Source organism: Trichomonas vaginalis, chromosome V, assembly GCF_026262505.1.
Source record: "Trichomonas vaginalis G3 chromosome V, whole genome shotgun sequence".
NCBI classification, from domain to species: Eukaryota; Parabasalia; order Trichomonadida; family Trichomonadidae; genus Trichomonas; species Trichomonas vaginalis.
The window spans coordinates 3,344,331-3,363,500 of NC_067207.1; the positions used below are offsets into that span (position 1 = coordinate 3,344,331).

General features: G+C 32.4%; 7 protein-coding genes across 7 annotated transcripts; 5 read left to right on the forward strand and 2 right to left on the reverse strand.

Annotated features, from left to right (window-relative positions):
• Positions 1–232: 232 nt before the first annotated feature.
• TVAGG3_0271600 (protein kinase protein) lies at positions 233–3,957 on the reverse strand (the record flags this gene model as incomplete). The annotated part of the gene is made up of 1 exon (XM_001580891.2): positions 529–3,855. The coding sequence occupies one exon, from the start codon at positions 3,853–3,855 to the stop codon at positions 529–531; it is 3,327 nt and encodes a 1,108-aa protein (XP_001580941.1).
• Positions 3,958–7,057: 3,100 nt separating this feature from the next.
• TVAGG3_0271610 (uncharacterized protein) lies at positions 7,058–8,233 on the forward strand (the record flags this gene model as incomplete). The annotated part of the gene is made up of 1 exon (XM_001580892.1): positions 7,058–8,233. One exon carries the CDS (start codon positions 7,058–7,060, stop codon positions 8,231–8,233), a length of 1,176 nt encoding a protein of 391 aa, XP_001580942.1.
• Positions 8,234–8,297: 64 nt separating this feature from the next.
• Positions 8,298–8,804, forward strand: TVAGG3_0271620 (sphingomyelin synthase-related protein 1 family; the record flags this gene model as incomplete). Its single annotated transcript, XM_001580893.1, has 1 exon — positions 8,298–8,804. The coding sequence occupies one exon, from the start codon at positions 8,298–8,300 to the stop codon at positions 8,802–8,804; it is 507 nt and encodes a 168-aa protein (XP_001580943.1).
• Positions 8,805–9,277: 473 nt separating this feature from the next.
• TVAGG3_0271630 (protein ubiquitination) lies at positions 9,278–10,027 on the forward strand (the record flags this gene model as incomplete). The annotated part of the gene is made up of 1 exon (XM_001580894.1): positions 9,278–10,027. One exon carries the CDS (start codon positions 9,278–9,280, stop codon positions 10,025–10,027), a length of 750 nt encoding a protein of 249 aa, XP_001580944.1.
• Positions 10,028–14,005: 3,978 nt separating this feature from the next.
• Positions 14,006–17,089, forward strand: TVAGG3_0271640 (uncharacterized protein; the record flags this gene model as incomplete). Its single annotated transcript, XM_001580895.1, has 1 exon — positions 14,010–16,943. One exon carries the CDS (start codon positions 14,010–14,012, stop codon positions 16,941–16,943), a length of 2,934 nt encoding a protein of 977 aa, XP_001580945.1.
• Positions 17,090–17,478: 389 nt separating this feature from the next.
• TVAGG3_0271650 (uncharacterized protein) lies at positions 17,479–17,948 on the forward strand (the record flags this gene model as incomplete). The annotated part of the gene is made up of 1 exon (XM_001580896.1): positions 17,485–17,868. The coding sequence occupies one exon, from the start codon at positions 17,485–17,487 to the stop codon at positions 17,866–17,868; it is 384 nt and encodes a 127-aa protein (XP_001580946.1).
• A 137-nt stretch (positions 17,949–18,085) lies between these two features.
• Positions 18,086–19,157, reverse strand: TVAGG3_0271660 (protein phosphatase 2A family, catalytic domain family; the record flags this gene model as incomplete). Its single annotated transcript, XM_001580897.1, has 1 exon — positions 18,146–19,144. The coding sequence occupies one exon, from the start codon at positions 19,142–19,144 to the stop codon at positions 18,146–18,148; it is 999 nt and encodes a 332-aa protein (XP_001580947.1).
• Between the last annotated feature and the right edge of the window lie 13 nt (positions 19,158–19,170).

The following is a 19,170-nucleotide window of genomic DNA, read 5'->3' on the forward strand; positions in this document are numbered from 1 at the left end:
GTTGAAAATATATTACCGACCCAAAACGGCATTATTCATGTGTCATCTTCGTTTGTTGAGATTGGAAATATGAATTTGATAAATGCAACAATTTATGATAATATTGACACAACATATATTCTTGGTATTCCTCATTTTAGTACAGCTCAATGCTTTGCCGAAATTGCCATTTCATATCAAACACTTTCACCTCTTTTAACAATTTTCTGCAGAAAAATGTCCCAAATTCCATTATTGCTTATCTCAATTTTTATTCAGATTTTGCTATAAATACTTCATATACACAAGAAAATATAACTCTTATTCTAACTTGAATTTGTTGCTGAATATCAGGTATATGGGAGCAATTTCTATATTGATTCTTTCAATTCTTAATTTTCCTTTTTTTTATTTATTTATTTATTTCGTCGTATCATTGTTAATTAGCTATATATGTCAGAATTGTCACAAGGGTTTGTCATTCATGAGTAAGTGTATCCTTAAAAAACAATATAAGATATAAAATAAAATATTTAGAAAACAACTAATTTAAAACACGAGTCTTGAGACTAAGTTAAGTATTTGAGGTCTCAAAGGATCAGTCAATTCCATTTGACGGATTTTTTCGTAGACTAAACTTGGAATTTGAGTCTTAGAAACAATTTCTTTCGCGCAAGAAATAAGAGACAAAGAGTTAATGATTGTATAAGAGTATCCCTCAAATGATGTTCCAAATAAATCAGACATCAAAACAAACAATTTTTCGTTCTCTTTTATGATTATTTCTGCTGCTTCAGTGTTTGCGGAAATTCTTTGCAAAGCAACTAAAACACGAATAATTGTTTCGTTGTCTCTCTTTTCTTCAATCATTTTCAAAAGAATTCCGACTCGCTTTGCAATCTTTATTGAGGCCTGTTTGTTTATTGCAACATTTGCAATGAAAATCAAAGAACTTGGAGCTGCAAAATCTTTTTCAACAAATGTTAAAATTGTTTCAATTGCATCTAAAGCTGGAGTTGAAAATGGAAATTGAGAGCTATATGATGCTAAAACAATGCAACTGAGCTCTTGTAATCTCTCATCATCTTTGTTTAAAACATTAACAATGTCTTGAACAATTCCACTTTTTGAGAGAAGCCGTGAACCGTCAAATTTTGTTGAAAAAACTCCACAAAGTTTTAATGCATCAATTAATAGATCTTCTTCTTTGAAAAGACCTTTAATGAACTCTACAAGTCCTTCTCCTATTAATTCCGTCCAATCTTCTGTTGCGTTTTTCATGAAAATTGAAAGACAAACAGCTGTCAATTTTCTGACATTTTTTGACGGATGAGAATATTTTGGTTTTATGTATTTTGCCAAGAATTCTATCATTCCGAAAACAGATCTGAAATAGAACATTGTTGATAGTAATTTCAAACTAATCAATGTTGTTATTTCATCATTGATTTCAAGGCATTTTTGAAGAGAACTCAAACATTCTCTGCAATTTGCTATTATCTTCGGACCATTTACAGATCTTCCTGACAAAGCTAGTGTTGTCAATGAAAGATTGGTAAATCTGCTTGATCTCAAAACAATTGAAGGGAACACTCCACAAAACAGTTTGATTTTGTCATCAGAATTTGGAGAAGACAATTCTTCAGACAATCTTCTTACGACAACTAAACTTAGATAAGCGATTTCTTCATTGGAAACTTTGCATAATTCAAGCAATCTCTTGAAGCCATCGACTGATGATCTGATGGCTTCTGCCGCACTCTTGAATGTTGATAATTTTTCCAAAAGAGAGATAATGGAGAAAAGCAAATTTCCTTCTGTTTCAGGCATCGCGTTAACCAAGCAATTATGGACTGGATTAGCAAGAGAAGCTTCTTCTTCATAGCACTTCCTGTCAATCATTTCCTTGAGAAAGTCTGCTGTTAACTTTCTTTGATTGATTTGTGAAGTGACCAAAAAAGCGGAAATTTTTGTTATCACTTCACCATTGAGTTTCAAGAGGTTTAATTTAAGAAGAGGAGTCAATACTTCTACGCAGTATGACATTGACGTTGAAGACAAATGTCTTACAACTTCAATCAATGCTTCGACTGGCTGCAAATCAATGAATTTATGGAGAAATTCATTGTTTCTGAAACATTTCGCAATTAATTGGAATAAAACATTTGCAACTCTTGCATCTTCACATTTGGTTAATGATTCATGGATCTTCTCTGCTATATTTGCATTCAAAAATAGCTGTGTCCAGTTTTCTTCATCAAAAAGTGACTCTGCTTTCAAAATTGAGTCCAAACATTTTTCAGGGTCGGAAAATTTATCGACAATATCCTGTGCTGTTTCTTGTGAAGGTGTGTTGATATCGATTTTGACACTACTTGTGTCCTGTTCGTTCAGGAGATTGATGTAAGCTTCGATATCCTCTCTTCTTGCACCAGGGAAGTCTAATTCACCGGACTCAAGTATTTTTGCAATTGTTTCGAAGTCAGGACGCTTATCAGGGTCTGTGTCCCAGCAGATTTTGATGAGTTTGGAGATCCTTGATGGATTTGGAGGCATCATTGGTCTTGCATTTGAGGACAAAACAGCTATCGTTACCTGTACATCTCTCATCTTCTTGAATGGAGAGTCTCCTGTTAGCAATTCCCATAGAAGAACACCGTATGAGTAAACATCAGCTTTTTCTGTGTAGCGCTCGGACTTGAGAACCTCAGGAGCCATCCACTGGACTGTTCCTACGCTGCCTGACATCAATTCGCCGTTCTCCGGAAGAGTTCTTGACATTCCAAAATCGCAAACTTTCGGAAAATCGTTTGCATCAAGGAGAACGTTGAGGGATTTGAGGTCTCTGTGTACGATTCCCTGTGAATGGAGGTATTTCATTGCATGGGCAACACCAATTGCGATGATTGTGAGCTTTGTTGGGTCTCTGAGCGGCTGGTTGTCATGAAGACGGTTGTATAAGCATCCACCTTCCATGAATTCAGTGACGATATAGAAAGGAGGTGTAATTGTAACGCCAACAAAAGGTAAAATCGCTGGATGGTTCATTTTACTGAAGATTGTGATCTCTCTCATGAACATTTCAAGGGAATATTGAGTGAAATGCGCAGCTTTCATCTTTTTAACAGCGACAATTCTGTTATTCATGTTATCACTCACTTGATAAGACCAATAGACATCAGCAAATGCTCCATGTCCAATCACTTTCTTCAGATCGAAGTCGAATTGTTTGTAAATCCATGGTTCAAGGAATTTAACCTTATCATTTATCTCTTCCTGGGTCAAAATACGCGTTTTCTCCCTAAGAGATTGATTTGATTCTTCTTCATCATTCTGGTATTCGCGCACAATGCCTTCCAACTCTTCAAGACGCTTTGCATACAAAACAGAATTCGATTCTTGCAAAAGATTTTCATTTTTCATGAATTTAAGACGTTCAACTATGTCTTGGAGATCAGCCAGATCATCTATTGCCTCCTGCGCTTGGTTTAGAGGTAATGGATCTTTATTTGCAAGTTTTAATGAGACAGTAAGTGCATTAAAGTTCATTCTAAACTCCCTTAGATGCTGCAGAATCTCCCTCGGCGATTTATGAAGTACTGTATTGATATATTGATCTTCACATAAAGATTGAACTAATCCATACATTCCTTTGATATGTGAGATGAGTTTCTGTATCTCTCCATGCTCCTTTGGCGATGCGATCTGTCCTGGACGTACTCTATTCATCACATTTGATCGAAATTTTTGTAATTCTGCGCAAATGCATGCGATTTTGCATCTGTGAACAACAACTTTCCTGTACATGACAAGAATTTGATGAATATCGACTTTAATCTGTGGTACCCATTGAATTAATGGTGTATTTATTGTCATTTTATTGATTTTTTTGCTATTTTTTATAAAAAACGATAGAAAAATTATATACTTACATAATCTAATTACGAAATATAATTATATACCTACTATGGTTTAAGATAGTGTTGGGATTCATCAAAAACCACATTAAATTATGAGATGTTTCAAAAAATAGTGGCGATTATGTAGATATCGCAATGAAATAGTCATTTTTGGCTAAGTTCCTGTGGTTTTTCGTTAGTTATACATCGTTTTAAATTAAGGGTGGCTTCCGACCAAATTGTCACTTTTTAGCCCAAGTGAGAAAATTTCGTAATTTATAACCAAGTTTTTTAAAATCTATATTTAATAAAGATTCTATTTTTCTTATTAAATTTCAAAAATGAGGGGGTTCGGAATCGTCCACAAATTGCCGAAAGGGTTTTTGCCAGTTTTGAATCCGCTTATTTTTATTGACCAAAATTATAATAAATATAATTTTCGATAAGTATTCTACCCAAATGATTCTTCAAAAAATTATTTTTCGGATTTTATTCCGTAAAAAAACGTTACAGAAAACGCCTATAAAATTTCGAATTTTCCCTAAAAAATTCAGTGCAGGTCGATTTAAGAGATTTTTCAAAAATAATCATATCAGTAGATAGAGTATAATATAGAGAATAGGGTTGTTAAAAATATCAAAAATTAGCGTTTTGAAGACACCATGGTGTCTTATAATTTTCCCTTCCTTATTGGCGTGTAGAAATAAATGCGCCAATAGATTGAAGAAGAAGAATTGTTTTTCTCTTAATGAACTTTAATCCTTTTGATATAAGAATATTAAAAACAGTAATATAATTTCGATTTCGGAAATTAAATTTCCAAATTTTTTGTCGATTTCGGAAATAACAGGATCCCGCATCCAACACGCAACAACAAAACACAAAACACACTTTTTGGTTCTTTCATTGTTTTAATCGTAATTTATGTAATACATGATTTGGATAAATTTTACAAAAATAGAACCTATATTATATTCTTTTCAAAGATTCTTGCAAATCATCAAAAATAATTGTATTTTAAAAAACGATCAAATTATCCTTTCATTATTTTAAACTTAAATTAGTTTTTATGATTGACTAAAGTAATCATATTTATTCATCATTAAATAAACAAAAAAATAATATTTGAGAGTTATTTCAAAAAAAACACATTGAATTTATTAATTTGTCTCAATTTCAGTATTATAAATTTTTATAGTTTCAATATTTTGAAATACACTTTTTAATATTTCAAAATTTATGATATTTCAATGTATTAAGTGGTCTCAAATTGAGCTTCTCAAATATAAGTTGGCCTATTCAAATAATAAAATTAAATAATATTTAAAATAATAAATAAAAGTGATTGAGGTCATAGCAAAACGGCTGTTTCAGTCATTAATTCTTAAAAATAAAAAGGGTAAAAACTAAATAAAATGGGTAAAATTCAATAGTGTCTGTGCTATCGTTCAATTTGAAGGTGTCTTTTGAAACCGCAAGACGCATTGAATTTTTGAATAGTGTATTATGGTTTGACAGACACCAATGAAAAAAATAAAATGATATTTATTTTAAATATATAAGATCCTTATATAAAATATAAATATTTTATCGTTTTATTTTCTTGTTTTAGAAATGTTTTTTATTGAAAAATCAATAAAACTAACTCCAAAATAAAATTTTTGATTTAAAGACACTATGATGACACCAGGCAAATCTTCCAAGACACCTATCGTCGGGAATCTAACAACCCTAATAGAGAAGCTTTATGAATAACTTAAAATCCGGGAAACTCAATATTCAACGAGAAAAACGCTTAACGAATCTCACTTTTAGTGTAAACATCACAAAAAATTGAGAGGGCTTTCTGGTCGGAAGCCTCCCTTAAATTTTTCGAATTTACAGGCGAAATTATTTTTTTAATGGGGTATTTAATTGGAAGGATAACAAAATCAATGATAGATGCTTGTGGTAAATAATGATTCGTTGTTTTTGGTCAGTATCTTTGAAAATGAAAATGCAAAAATTTCAATAAGTTGTTTATAATTCAAACAAATATAATTCTATGCACAAAATTTGTATGTAATCACAATTTTAAACCTAAATCTGTAAAACATTAGTAATATTGTTAATAAAAATATATACTTGATACAAATCATAGAAAATTGCGTTGGATTTGCATGGTGTTGCATGTGTATGCTGTGGTTTGCTATTGATTCTGTTGAAAGTAATGGAATTAAAATTTGAAAAATAATATCCGAAATTTATGAATAAATTCTATCTGAGAGGTGTTGGCTTATAGATATTGGAATTAACCGTTACATAAAATTCAATCGTATCCCAATATAGATGAAGTTAAATTGCAGGATCAATATTTTTTTTGATTTTTATATCACATGTCAATGCTATAAAGAGTGGCGGAGATATGAATACTAGTAACTTTATTCAAATATCGAATATCATCATGTTTTTGTTTCCTTGTTAATCAAATTACCTTTAATTTAAATTATTTTGAATTCAAATAAAAAAATAGAAAGAGAAAAATGGGTATCTATATGAATTAATAACCAACAACTCTGGAATGATGTGATTTTTGGCTTAGAGCAATTTAGAGGGCGATGCCCAAAATTTCTGGAAAAATAAGCCTACTGCTCTGATTAATTCACAGGTCTGATAAGATAATTAATTTAAATATCATATCCTGATAAACTGAAACTTCCCGATTATAAATGAGAAATCATGTTTTCTGAAATAATCGTTAAGGATATCTGCCCTTGGACTTTAGTGAATTGCATCTATATAAATTCGAGCTACAACGGTAAAAGAAAATGCTATAATAGATAAAATTTTGATACGGTAGTTTTTTATTTTGAATAGTATTAAGGTTTTAATAGAATTAGTAAAATATTATTATACGCACATAATTATGCATATTTGATTTTTATGACCCAAAATTTCTGTAAATGTTACTGGATTTTTGATCGTAAAGTTTTTCAAATCTTCGTTAAATTTTTTTGATATTTAGATGCTTATTAAGAATTAAAAACTTTTATTTTGAGTCTTCTCAATTTCCGATCATAGATTGCATTTAAATTTTGGACAACCAATCCAGCGACGTCATTTCAACAGACATAGAAGGCATGGGCCCCAATGAACCAGAAGAGCTATCGCATCTTTCTGAAATTGAGATTCCAACAAAGATGGCTGCTCAAGAAAGTTGGAAATCAAACGATAGCAATTCCAACATACTAACCATTCAAATTAGTATGATTATATCATCCATGCTATCAATATTCTACCCCGAAGAGCCACATATCATGACAAAAATTCTTGCAGCCTTTAGAGATGTAATGTCGCTTTCTCCAAAGCTATTTCCATCATTTCCTCTTCAGATTGCATTCAATGTCTTCTTATTTATCCCATTAGCCATTATTATTGGTCTGAAATCCTATAGAAATGGCTTACAATCTGAAAGTCCGAAAGTAGAACAAACACTTTCACTTTTCAAGAAGATCCTTAATGTCCTAACAATCCCAATTCACCTCCATACCGGATCAGCATTGGGTGCACTCCTTACCAGCATTCCAAATTCAGTGGCCATTGCCGCATCAGCCATTTTAGTGCATATTATTTGGAATTACACTATTTTGATCCTAGAATACCCTACCGGATTTGGCCACGATTTCAACATTATGATCGTATGGCTGATCGAAAATACGCCGGTCATCGTTTTCACGTTATATTCACTTATATTTTATGCTTTTCAGCAAAGTGTTGGTGTTTATGTCTGTACAATTTGCACAATTTTATTATCATCATTTTTCGTTTATTTAATTCTTGGAACATCGCTATTTTCAGGAAGAAGGCATAACGCAGTTGCTACGATTGCAGGATTTGCTACTTTTATCTTCACAAATCTTCTTCAATATTTAGTTCCATCAAAAACAGTTTATTGGCTTACATTTGCTTACATTTCTATGAATGTTATTGCTATATTCGGAGAATGGAAGCTTCCCACGCCGATCAACAAGAAAACGAGAAAAATCAACAAAGGAAACATGCAAACATACGACGATGGACCAAATGATGGCGAAAAGAAGTCATTACGCAAGTTTATTTCACTTGAAAAACAAGATATCGCTACTCTTGGCGTATTTGTCTTTGGTATTTTATTCATGACCTTTTTCAACGCTATGGCTGCTCGTCAGATGCCTATTGGAACACCATTACCTGATTTCATCCATAATATCTTCCAGACAAGAAATCAGAAGTTCCAAGACATTTTTAGAAATGCAGTTTTCAAACCTTCTCTGCGTCGTCTACATTGCATTTCTTGTCATATTATGCTTCATTTGCCCCGATGTCGCCAACGCTAGAAAGTTCCTTTTACTCTACGGTATCGAATGTGTCATCAGAGCCATTTCTTTTGTCATTACTTCGATGCCAGCACCATGTGCAGGTCTTCCAAACTGTCCTTGCGCTGATCCAAAGGAACTTGACCGTCTCCGCTCTCTTAATCCTCTCAAAATTGCTTTAACTTGGACTTTCGGATTCGGAATGTTCGCAAAATTGCCTCAATGCGGCGATTTAATTGTTTCCGGACACACAATGTTCATGTGGCAATCAAGCAGATGGATTATGGAGACAACATCCAGAATGTTGCCAACTCTTGGATCAACATTTGTCAAACTTGGTTCATTGTACACATTTTTGATTGGTATTTGCTATATTACATTGTCAAGGAACCATTATACCATTGATATTTGGTTCGGTTTCCTTCTTTCTGAAGGATGTTACTATCTTTATGGACTTCTCGAAGAAAGAGTTGATGATGCAAACAATAACTCGATCCCTGTGAAGATATTAAGATGGTTCGAGACAAGAAAGTATCCAATCATGAAAGAGGAATACGAATCTGATGATTCATCAACACTTGTTGAAGTTTAATTTATTTGTAAACTCTGTTCTTTATTTAATTATAATAAAAAAAAATCCAAATTTCAGGATTTGATAATCTTTATCAAAACAAGCAACAGAACTCTATATTTTCTACTGGTGCTTTTATTTCACAACAAAAACTACATTAATAATATTGCTTTTGAATCAATTATTATATTAATCGAATATCCATTTATCATTCTGTCATTTTGGACTTTATGAGACTTTTTTCAAAGGAGATATATTCTTCTAAATAAAATCTTTTTGCTTCAAACTGTAAATCAACTTTTCAATAATTTTATGAACTGATTCAAAAAGACGATGACGATATAAAATTGTAAACAGTCGATAACGATATCGTTGCAGCCAAAAAAATACTACAAAAGTTGAGAAATGAAATATCTGAAAATCCGAAAGTATTTTGATTTAAGAGTATAATTCAATGGAACAATCTAATTGAATATACAATTTAATTGACAATAATGAATCAGGATAACACACCTGATGTTTCAAGTCAATCAGAAGATATCTTACATAAAATAGAAGATCTTGCCAATAGTGATGATTTCTTTGCTACTTACGAATTCCTTGATGAACTTTCAGAAAAAGGAAATCATGAAATGTTTGTAAAAGCTTGTGAAGCAGGACTTTGTGATTGCGAGATCTTTTATGTACGAACTAATATCCTTATTCAGGCCTGTTCCAATGGAAATTTCAGACTTGCCAAAGATCTCGTAGATTACGGTTGCAACATTAAATCAAAGGATATGTATGGACAATCTCCGCTGACAGTAGCTTCAGCAGCTGGTGCTCTTGAAATTGTTAAATATCTCATATCTGCTGGAGCTGATAAAGAAATAGGGGATTTATCTGGAAACACTCCGCTCATAAATGCATCAAGAAATGATCAACTTGAAGTTGTTAAATATCTGATCTCTATTGGTGCTGATAAAGAAGTAGGTGGTTATAGAACTCCACTCTTTTCAGCCTTAGAAAATAATCACCCTGAAGTTGTTCAATACCTCATCTCAGTTGGAGCTAATATAAAATTACTCAACAGTAATGGATATTCACTACTAATGTATGCATCATGCAATGGTTATACTGAAATTGTCAAATGCCTTATTGATGCTGGAGCTACCCTAAAGTTTTTGTTATTGGAATCTGACACGCCCGTAAATTTTTATAAAAGCTCATTAATACAGCTCCCTGATTGGAGACATTCTTTGTGACATATACCATATACTTATGTAGGCACTAGAGAATCTACCATATGATTTTAGTAGTCTACTAATGACATTCATAGTGCAATTAGACGAAATTTATTTTGCTTGTAAAACCACACTACATGAAGATCCAAACCCATTATTATAACATTATATTACTGGTACATAGTAGTATATATTGCTGAGGTTGAAATCTAAATCTAAAAAGTTATCAAGATATCAAACTAATGTAATTGGCCTAGTCTATTCAATTACAGATATATTAATATATATGATCCGGTGAATTGATTTATACATAATGACATGATATATAAAAAAAATTATAATATTTTAAAATTAGAGTTAAAATTTCACATATCTACATGCAAATGGCTAGAAATGTTATGCATATATCAATCTCGGTTGTGATTTTACTATATAGGAAAATATGTCGGAGTAATGATTCAAACTTTCAAAGTAATGCTTTATTTGAACAATATGAATTGAAATTCATTTTGATAAGTCAGGCTATGAATGATAATGATATAATAACAGTTTAAAAAAAGATAATATTATAAATTTTGAAAAGATTGATATTTTTTATTTAATTTGGAATATTCTTAATTCCAATTGATGTAGAATGTGGTATCATGTCAATTTTTGAAATTCGACTAATTTTGGAAAGACATTTTGAATTGGGTATCAATTGTTAAAATTAAGCTTGGTTATTAAGGTAAGTCAAATGCAAAATAAGGGAGAAGACAATATTTGTAATTAAATGTAACAAATTCACAATTTGAAGAATATCAATATAATTTGAAAAAATTGTTAATTTCATAGGCAACAAGATATCTATTGACACTGCATATAATTGTGAATATATTGTTCATTTCAAAATTGATAGAGATTTAAAAACTACATGCGTAAAATGAAAACTGATGATAAATGATATAAACTAATATGATTTTATAACATTGAGTGTTTTGATAAACTAAATAGATGTAGAATTCAATAATTATTGAAAATATTAAGATTTTTAAAGATAAATACAAATCATATGGTAAATTTGTGCTTAAGGGATTTGTGAATAAGGTATATTGTTTATGTACTAATTATATGTATGGACAGGCAAGAAAATAAAGAGATTGTATAATGAGAATGTGATTGCAAAAGTTTGACCGACAAGAGTGTAATATGCACTCCTGTCGGTCACAATGTGTCATTCCGGGAGACATTGCCACTGCATGTCTCCCAGAATGAGACAATTTGTTGCAATCAGAATGTGATTGCAAAAGTTTGACCGACAAGAGTGTAATATGCACTCCTGTCGGTCAAAATACCGCTATCTGAACCCAATTCCGGACCAGTACCCCATTTTGCGATTAATCCAATGGGAATCACTTCCAACATTAGAACTTTATAGGTGGATCCCATTAATTTATTAAATTGTTCGATCTATTCCTGCATACTACTTTCAAATTAAGAAAGTTCTTGTCTAATGCATGAATATTTTCATACGCATTGCATCAATGATCTAACAATTTAAAGCTCGCTAACAACCTAAAGCAAAAAACAAAATGATCTGCTAACTATGCAGGCAGCTCAAGCGCACCAAGGGGAGGCGTTTTTCTGAATTGGGCGATCTTCGTGAGATCTCAGGAGGCGAAGATTCGGAACCCAACCGGCTTCAAGCTGTAACATCTTGCTAGCAGGCCATACATTTTTAAACCGCCTCTAACCGTTCCTCTCGACCACATTATCGGCATTCATATATATATTTGAATATTAAGACGAATAAAACCATTTGTTTGATCGAAATTGAGTAATTTATTGTTAAAATAAAAAAAATTAAGAAAAAAGTTTGTCATTTTCTTTGATATTTATATATTTGAAATCTACCTTATAAATATATCATTAATTTATCCCATTTTAATATTATGAGTATCAAATGCGAAAATCAAAAAAAATACTGTCCTGATTCGAACTCAATCCATTTAATCTTGGCATACAGACCATCCCATTATGCCAAAAAGTTTATTGTTTGTTTTCTTAATAATAATATAAGATCGCTTATTTTTTATTTTGCTTCTATTAAAATTTAGCATTTTATATCACCAATCATTAATCTTCTTAAGTAAGATTTATATTTTCACTTTATAATTTGTTCTAATCGAATATTTTTTTTTATTCAAAAATTTTAACCCTATTTTTTGATAATAAATGTACCACCACATTTTCTACCTATATTTGATAAATGTCAAACATATTTTTACTTAATTTCCTTTAATTTTTTTTATATTTTTTTTTATTCAGTCTCAATTTCATATTACTTTATATATTCTGGATATAAATTCCATAACTATATCATTGCATTTAAAAATATGGCTCAAATATGATTCTTTATAGGATTTTTTTGTAATACGCCAAAAAATCACGACTTCTAGCCTTCTCATTATGTGCATTATTCCTATAAACCGTCTTAGCCCCTGAATATATAGTTGCAAATTAGATAAACAATATATCGCCAAATAAATTATTTCTGATTATCGACAACACATAGCCATTCTGTTCTAACCATTAGGCAAAATACCCCGACAAGCCAAAAAAAGCACAACTCATGATCGTGCCAGACATCAATAATCTTTTGACGTGATTTGTGCCAAACTCTCAAGAAAATCAATCGTTGGCATTTATTCCTAATATGTTATTATAATGCATCATAGAGAACAAAAAATAATACCACATCAAAATAAAATAAGGCTGATTTCATCTCAAACTTTTAATTTTAACAAAGACACATATTGAAATATCATCACCACATATGGTAGAATATTGCCATATAATTGACACTTGACTTTTACACAAGCTCAAAATCAGCATCCCCATAGGATATTAGGTTTTCGAGAAAACAACACGGGATAAAAGTACACATATATATCTATCTAATTTCATAAAATCAAGTTGCTATATTTATCTGGAATGGTAAGATCCAACAAACAAGTGTGATTTGGTGTCACTTTTTTGTCCAATAACAAAAATTTAAGGGTAATATTGAAGAAAAGCATTCAATTGGGTATACTCCACTCATTGAGGCTGCAAGAGTGGGTTGTGTTGATGTTGTTCAATGCCTTATCTCTGCCGGAGCTAATCTCGAAAATGCTGATGATAATGGTGATACTCCACTCATACATGCGACAACTCAGCATCATCTTGAAGTTGTCAAATGTCTTATCGCTGCTGGAGCTAATCCAGAAACAAAGGGCTCTCAAGGTCGAACTGCAGAAATTAATGCAAAAGCTTATGGCTGTCAAGATATCTATGAATATCTTTCCTCTCTTCATGCTAAGTAAGAGATTATCTGATTCCAATTAGAGTCAAACAATAAAATCAAATAATTATTAAAACAATATCATTTATAGGATTGAAATAAAAATTCTAATAATGCAACTTAAATATTTTATTTTTCACATCTTGTTTGATTTGCCCATTGTTGATATCGCATCCAACCAACTAATTATGAATTGTATAATAATGAGTGGCTGGGTGAGAGGTGCGGGTAAATTCCGATTGTTGAAATCGCATAAGCTATATTTACATGATAATATATAGCTTACTAATGAAATATTAGTCAGAATATATTATATTCATTGAAAACAAACTGAAATAGCTGGATTGTTAATATAAAGAGAATAATTAACTAATATTACATAAGTATCACTTCAATTTCTATAATGGAGCCCATTTTACCTTATTATCCATCATGTTCATGTGTGCAATCTCATTAATTTTTGAATTCTATGTGTTAATATCTTAATCAAAGTAATATGTATATAGAAATCATATGTCTAATTATTTCAACCACCAAATTATGCTATTACCTATTGAAATCCAAATACGAAATTTTGATCTTTTCCAATAAAGGCCAAACAAACTGGAGATATAAATATTATCTAATATACTATATATCCATACCATATTTGTACAAAAAAGGATTGCTCAAAAAAATCCTATGCTCCGTCTCCTTGAGACGCCCGATTTAGTCTTGGCGCAAACTGTCAAGTTTTTATGTTCGGACGACGGCAGCTTTCATGTTCTCAGGGACATGGTTAACGAATCTCCTCCAACGCAGCTTGTTTCAACGTTCAGTTATTTAAGTTATTGGATTTCTGACTCGCTTTCTAAGCACAAAAGTAAATACAATGATACAAAAACGCAGCAATGTCTCCAATTACTTAATTTAATTTCTACAAAAGTTCCTCCAATAATTTTAATAAATGGCGCGTTTGATTTAAACTGGGGAATTTCTCAACCACATTGGGCATTGCACGAATTCTATCAACGAATTAATAAAAGAATCACGATTATCAGATCATATCTCAAACCACAATCCGCTTTTGGTCAAATTTATCCATTTCCTCTAAACAGCGAGTTCAAAGAGGACTTCTGGCGTACGTTCAATCCAAATCTGTCAATAGATATTGGAACGGACCAAGATTACATTTTTGCCGCGAAAATTCATTTCAAACGCCTTCTTCGAAATCGAGTTCCAATACAATTATTTAAACCTTTGCTAGATACTCCTTCAATGAAGAAAGTTTTAACCCAAGCAATCATTGAAGTTCTCAATGAAACAAATGAAAATCCTAATATTACACATATACAGTCTATTTCGACATTTTCGTTATTGTTCTTATACATTTTTTCATTCAGCCTCTCAAATGATATCGATGCTCAAATGTTATGCGAATATATCCAGACATGTGACTATTTATCACCAGGACTTGCTCTTGGAATTATTTGTCACATATCAACAACGATTTGCTTATACAATTACTTGATGCCGAAAGAATTCATCGAAAATCCAGGATCAGATAAATCTCATTACGTTATATACGACCATTCGAACGATACGGAGCTTGATAGTTTCTTCCAGTCCATTCCTGAAATGTTTACAACGTATTTCAAGCCACCTACAACAAATCAGAATCAAGAGATTAATTCTACGGTCAAAAACGACATCAATTCATTCCTTACATACATACATGACCCCAATACGATGAAAGTACAAAAATTCAAAGCCATTTTTGAGTTTGCCAAAAATCATGAGATAACTCCGATTTATACAGTTACTATAAGCTTCTATGTTAGTTTAAGATTCCTAATCATTGTTCCTAGGATGTTTGAACACTTCAACAACCCAAATATCTGTAAATTTTTCATGTCAATAATTTCATTCATCACTCCAGTCTGTGACACAAGTATCCAGCAGTTATTCAACAACCCAGTCACAGAAGACTACAATATCATTGATAAGAACTTGTATTTACTCATCAGAGCCATAGGAACACGCATGTTAACATTAGTAATAAATTTGCCAATGGAAATATCCATTCCTTTCTGTTTGGATTCCCTCAACAGATACACAAACACACAGAAGATAACAGCAGGAGACTACCACCATATCTTTCGACGCATTCTTTCCGCTGATTTCCCTGTTCTTGGCCCAGCAACATTAGAAAGCCTCGAAAAGTGTCGTGACATTGTTATTTTGTCGATGTACGTTGAAGCATTGACGAGTACTGTTCATACACACACTTGCAAAGGCCGCGACTCGTTGAGGAGTCTGAGACAGAAGATACTGGACAGATTGCCAATACAAGCAGACCCAACAATGCCTTATTTGTTGATTACAGAGTTCAGAGGAACTTCTAGAGATGAATTCAATGAAGTTTCATGTAACATTTTCGCTGATGTCATTTCCATGAAGTTGGACAGTCCAAGAGAAGTTAATATGAACAATTGTTTGTTCTGCGTTTTCTCTGCATCAATGAGAAAGAAATTTTTTGCGGAATATGTTGTTCATTTCCTTGAAAATCACTTGAACAACGACAGAAAAGATGTCTCTGAACAAGACCCACTTCCTTTGACTGAATCTGAGATATGTATTCCTTTGGCTCAGATGTGTCTTCCTCGTTTATTGACAGAGAATTTCATTGACTTGGCAAACGAGTTGTCAATCATTTTAGGCTATCATATGAAGAATGACGACTTGATGTTGCACTGGCTCACGAAATTCACTGCTCAATACAGGCAATACTTGACACCTGAAGTCAAGAGATCATTGAGAACACCAATGATTGATAGATATCAGTCAAAACTACCAAAAGGAGTTGATTTCAAAAAAGAAAACGTTTACGAATTCGCTGACCAGCTCGTGAAAGCGGAAAACACAATTGTTTTCGATGCAGACACATTGTTCGCTGAATACACAAGTCCATATCTGCTCCAACAAGCCATTATCAGATCATTCATTCTGTTATCTCCACAATCTGACATCGGAATTGTCAAACTTTTGACAATGCCACTTTACGAAGTCAAATTCTGGCCGAACAGAAACGAAGGTGTCATAGAACTTGCCAAATTAGCATCGACCATGAGCACCTCTATATTGCATGACTACTTCAGGGAACTTATGGGAAGAAGTCCATGCGATTCTGCGATGATTTCTGGAAGAATTTTCCTTTCAATGGTAAGAATTGATGTTTTCGAGATTATCTGCGAAACATGTTCTACATACATCGAAAAGAACGCGGAGAAGCTCGACTACTTCATGAGGATGGCTTTGCCTTCTTTCCACAGATTATACGGCAATCCACAGAGTGCAAAAGATTTCCTTTGTGGTTTGTTAGTTTCTATTACACCACAGACACCGAGATCTCTCCAGGAAGCAGTAATTGATGCCGTTGGATTGATTTACCTCAAATTGAAGTTATTTGATTTCAGAAAGGAAATTATAAACAGCGCAATGTCATTTGAACCTGATTTGAAAGCTGTTTTCGCTTGTTCTCTGGATCCAGATATTGCAAACCAAAGAGTTAGTGACTTGTTCAAAACAAAAGAAGTTCCGTTTAAGATGAAGAAATCAATGATGGAAATGATATGATTTTTATTTTTTTGATATTTATATTTTGTTTTATTTTGTATGATAAATAATATGAGTTAATATTTAATGCAGCTTTTTCATAAAGGCAGTACATATGTTTGGCTTTTAAAGCCAAAATAATGTACATTTTTCTTTTACAAATCTTCTAAAACTCTCAATTTCAAATAATACATTATTTTTCGACTTTTATACTGTAATTGCTTCATTTCATATCGCTTGACTTATGAGTAGAAGTATACAAGACATGTTGATCAATCAGATATCCAAATTGAATGAATGAAACGGTTTTTCAATTTTTGCCAGAGGATACCTTGTTACATATTGAGAGCTAAACAATATAAGTAATAGTCAATTTTGTAAAGATCTCAATTTTAGTGGAAAGAAAATTCTAGTCAATGTTCATTTCACTATTTCAAAATTTTAAAAAAATTATTAAATTATCATCTTGTACATTCATAGAATCATAATAGAAAATTTTTAAAATTTTTAAATTATTGAGAGCATATCGTTTTGTCAAAAAAAACATTTTTTCATCATCAGAATGAGTCATGTTAAGGGCATTATTCGTAGTATCACATTTGATTATGAAGATCCAAATGAGATTACATACCATTGCGACAGTCAAGGTAAACTTCAACTTCCCAAGAAAAACCCACGAACACAACATGAGATGATTTTAACTCAATCTCAATTCTGCAAGACTTCAATCAGCACACATCCTCCTATGAACACTCCCTTTCCTATTCCTGAGATCAGACATGTTGCAACACGGGAACAGATGCAAGAGCGAGGACAAGAAGAGTTTCAACCTTCTGGCAGTATTTCTGAAGTTAATCTTGATGACCTCAATTTAGGTGTTGATAATCCCCTGGAAATTCCTCTTCCAGATGATCTTGAATCATATTTCGGCACTTTTGAATCCTGAATATATTTATATTCTGCTTTTTCTTTATTAATTAATTTCTTTTTACTGGGTATTGGCCATCCCATATCATAAAAAACGCCCTAATTTTAGAAAAAAAAATAAAAATTATTTTCTAAAAACAAGATCTATATCATTTTTAGATGTTTTTGCAATGGTAGATCAGATGCAATATAGTATCTTATCCTATATCACAATCTGTCATTCTACTGTTTCAGAATTTAAAGATAATATTAAAAGTTTATTTTAAATGATAGAATAACATGGATATTTTCTAATATTAGAGATGAAGCTCGTTTGTTGAGTTTTCTTCTGTTCCACGAGGAGGAGTTCCAGGACGAGGGCCCATAAAGTAGTCTTCGTCGTAGTTTATTGGTGGGAAAACGGTAAAACTGCAGCTAAGCTCTTCATCGACTTGCATAGTTGCACCACGATTTTCATATTCATAACAATAGTTCGGAGCGGAGAATACTGTGACTATTCCTTGCTGGCTATCGAATGGGAAGTTATATCCGCTCATAACAGCTTGATGGCCGCGTACAACAAGATCGAAATTAAATTTCTTCAGGAATTTCTCAAGAGGAGGAATTCCGAACACGTAGGATGCACCTCTATCATTTGCACCCCAATCCTCTGTTTCAATGTCCGGATCTGACCAGACTAAATCGCATATTAAGCCTTCTTCAGGAATATCGAATGGCCTTTGATGTTCGTACTCTCTGATTTGATCTAGATTATCCAGGAAGGGAGAAATACCTCCATGGACACAGAAAATTCGATCTTCAATGATTGCAACTAAAGGTAAGCAGTTAAACACATCACAGAAGGTACGCCATAGTTCTATATTGTATCTTTCTACACATTCATCGTAAAAACCGAATTCTCTGTTGATGTATGAACATTCGTGATTTCCACGCAATAAGAAGAAGTTTTCTGGTCTTTTAAGCTTATAAGCGAATAGTAAACATATTGTTTCTAGGCTGTTAACTCCACGATCTACATAATCTCCCATGAAAAGGTAATTTGTAACTGAAGGATCTTTATTTTTGTCAAAAATGCGAAGAAGATCATGGTATTGACCGTGAATATCGCCAACAATTGTAAGAGGTGGTTGTAATTCAAGTAGAATAGGTTGGTCGAGGAAAATCTTTTTGACATTAGCGCAAAGCATGTTAATTTCTTCTATTGTCAATCCTGCTGATGTTCCTAGTGGCTTATCCTTTACAGCAAGCAGTCTTTTAATAATATCATCAATAGCATTCATGTCAAGTTCAGACATTCTTAAACGTAAATAAGATTAAAACT